Source organism: Camelina sativa, chromosome 9 (assembly GCF_000633955.1).
Source record: "Camelina sativa cultivar DH55 chromosome 9, Cs, whole genome shotgun sequence".
Lineage (NCBI taxonomy): Eukaryota > Viridiplantae > Streptophyta > Magnoliopsida > Brassicales > Brassicaceae > Camelina > Camelina sativa.
The window spans coordinates 24,620,927-24,623,907 of record NC_025693.1 but is presented as its reverse complement, the minus strand read 5'-3'; the positions used below and the strand labels follow the sequence as shown (position 1 = coordinate 24,623,907).

The 2,981-nt window shown below is 38.3% G+C and overlaps 1 protein-coding gene across 1 annotated transcript; it reads right to left on the bottom strand.

The window, feature by feature from the left end:
* Nucleotides 381-2,562, bottom strand: LOC104712087 (probable aquaporin PIP2-5). The gene is made up of 4 exons (XM_010428901.2): nt 2,139-2,562; nt 1,527-1,822; nt 818-958; nt 381-738 (listed from the first exon to the last, which is right to left on the bottom strand). Exons 1-4 carry the CDS (start codon nt 2,440-2,442, stop codon nt 619-621), a joined length of 861 nt encoding a protein of 286 aa, XP_010427203.1. The 5' UTR covers nt 2,443-2,562; the 3' UTR covers nt 381-618.

The window sequence follows — 2,981 nt, the reverse complement described above, 5'->3', positions numbered from 1 at the left end:
CTTATTAAGCTCCTCCTTTACGATGAGGTTGATGGCCACTTTATTTGACCTCTCGATACGTCTTGTCCATCACCGTCCAATCCACTACTCTATTGCCAACAACACCTATCAGATTACCCTTCCAAACTAAGGGGAACCACAACGTAGTTTGATAGCAACAAAGTAGTAGTGTTTTTACTTTAACTTGTTGAGACTTAACTACTCCACTTTTCTTCCCATCAGTTCTTCTCATCAAAACATTTTGTTTTATCCCGATATATATATATAATTTCCTCATATTGCATTTATACTGACTTGTTATACAGTTTTTTTTTTTTTTTTTTTTGAATAACAGATCTGAATTCACTTTCACGTGGGTACTTCAGTTGGTTCATAAGCAATTTAGCAAAGTTATAGATAGAGCAATTTATTAAGTGAAGGAGTAGACATACTTAACTTAATTATAGAAGTAGCAATTCAAAGTTGGGCCACAAGTGAGTACACTTCAAAATCTCTCCTCACCAAAGCTAGCTAGAAATTAGATTACTACACGTCACTTCTTGACTCCAACCATCAACATAGATAAAAAGGTCTCTCTTATTGTCGTCTTTTTGATACTTGGGGAAGACAATATCAAAGTTAAACGTGAGGTTGGCTCCTGAAGGATCCGAGCGCCTTAATCGCACCAGCCCTCAACACAAACTGATGGTAGAAAGCCGCAATAGCTGCACCCGCAAACGGACCCACCCAGAATATCCACTGTGGTAATAATAGTAAAACATTAATAAATTGTAACCTTGTCTAATAATAATATCGAAGACATGATATAGTAACGTACATGATGATCCCAAGCTTTGTCCTTGTTGTAGATAATTGCAGCTCCGAGACTTCTTGCAGGGTTAATGCCAGTGCCCGTGATTGGGATTGTAGCTAAGTGAACGATAAACACTGCAAATCCAATTGGTAATGGAGCCAATACCTTCAATATCACCACACCAACAAAAATGAAATGTTACAAATCACGAGACAAATAGTATAGAGTACTCATCCAAAAATACTATTCATATTCATATATAGTTATGTTTTGGGAGAAGTATACGTGGTTACAAATGGAGTTGGGACCATGTACACACAAAGGACATTACAGAGTATACGATGGGGAGATAGGCGTGAAAGACAAAAAGTTTAAATGACTCGATGTCCTTTATGTGGTTTATTATAATATATGAAGATCTAGAAGTCACACTCGCAAATTATATCCGTGATATCTCGTACGTTCTATTATTCTTTCGTAACTCGATTCGAAATATGAATATTAATTCTCTCGTCTAGGCTGATGATACTTTCTACTTCTAGTTTATACGTGCCAAATCTTTATGCTAAGAAATTAAGAGTGCGCCGTATAAGACACGGGTATTCTACTGTTACCATTAATGCGGTTAATAATTAAATTATCTAACCATTACTGAATTTATCTGTTGTGACATAATCATATCACATTCTCTTAAATAAATGGAATAATCATAACGGCAAAATAATGGACTTACAGGGACGTGAGAGTCACGCGCACTCCTCTTGGGGTCAGTGGCTGAGAAGACTGTGTAGACTAGGACGAATGTGCCAATGATCTCTGCGGCAACACCTGTGCCGATGCTGTAACCATTGGAGAGACCGTTTGCACCGCCACCGTAGCGGTTGTAGTAACCAGACTGGAAGGACTTGACCAAAGCCACACCGCAAATGGCACCCAGGCACTGAGCTACCATGTACATCACTGCTCTCACCAATGACACTTTCCGAGCCAACAACAGCCCAAAAGTCACGGCCGGATTTATATGCCCACCTAGATCATTAAACCAAACATTTATGTCAGTATTAAAACCAAACCAAACTAAATTTGAACTTAACTAGTAATCCTTAACCGAACTGATCTTTTTAGTTTCTCAGTACCTATAGAGATCACCAAACCGAGATTATGTTTTCTTAGTCACCCTTGATCACATTTTTCCAATCAAGATAGCAAAAAAATCAGATATAAAATTCCCATATCATGTTGAAACAAAACATGTTATGCTCTTAGCTAACAAGAGTGTGCTACTTTAGAAGTAACTTGATAAACAAGAAAGAAATATTATAGGGGAAAAAGAGAGGAGACGAACCAGAGATGCCGGCAGTGCAGTAAACGAGGATAAAGATCATGCCACCAAAGGCCCAAGCGATGCCGAGGAGGCCAACGCCTGCACACTGGTCAGGATGGAGGGCTGGATCGGTCTGGCTCTTGTAACCGATGACAGTCATAACGGTGACATAGAGGAATAGGAGGGTTGCTACGAACTCAGCGATGAGAGCTCTGTAGAAAGACCACTTCCCAAGCTCAGTAGCGTCGAATAGAGGCTCAGGAGGTGGGTCTTGATAGTCCTTACCGGAGAAAGATCTCTTATCCCCAACCACTTCTTTCGTCATTGTCTTCTTCTCCTCGCTTCGTTACCAAACTCAAGAGTATGTTTCTGTTGTAATATTATGATCTAGTCAAAGAGAGAGAGAGAGAGATGACAGAATTGATGTGGTAAGATGATGAGTCGGTGAAGGGTATTTATGGGCAGAGATGTGACGAGGCTTTGGGCTCTGTTTTACTTTATTTTTATCTTTTGGTTGTTGTTGTTAATGATCATTTTTACATATTTTTTTAAGGTTTTGGAATGATAACAACCGACGGAGGTGATTAATTTCACATGTAAAGATTAGACTGTTTGTATTCATTATTGATATATTTTGGTTTCTAGTCGAGAGAGAATGTTTTGGCTAATGCTTAAATTTTTTTTAGTATGAATGTATTATTTAGGAAAAAAATCAAAATTATTTGGTACAAAATAGCGAGTTGAAATCTTTAAAAGACCGTTAGTATAAAATACATTTGTAATACCCTTAAGTTAACAAATGTTTGACGGGAATGCTCAGTGTGGTGGTTGCTGTCTTCAAGCTATCCATTCATTACAATCATG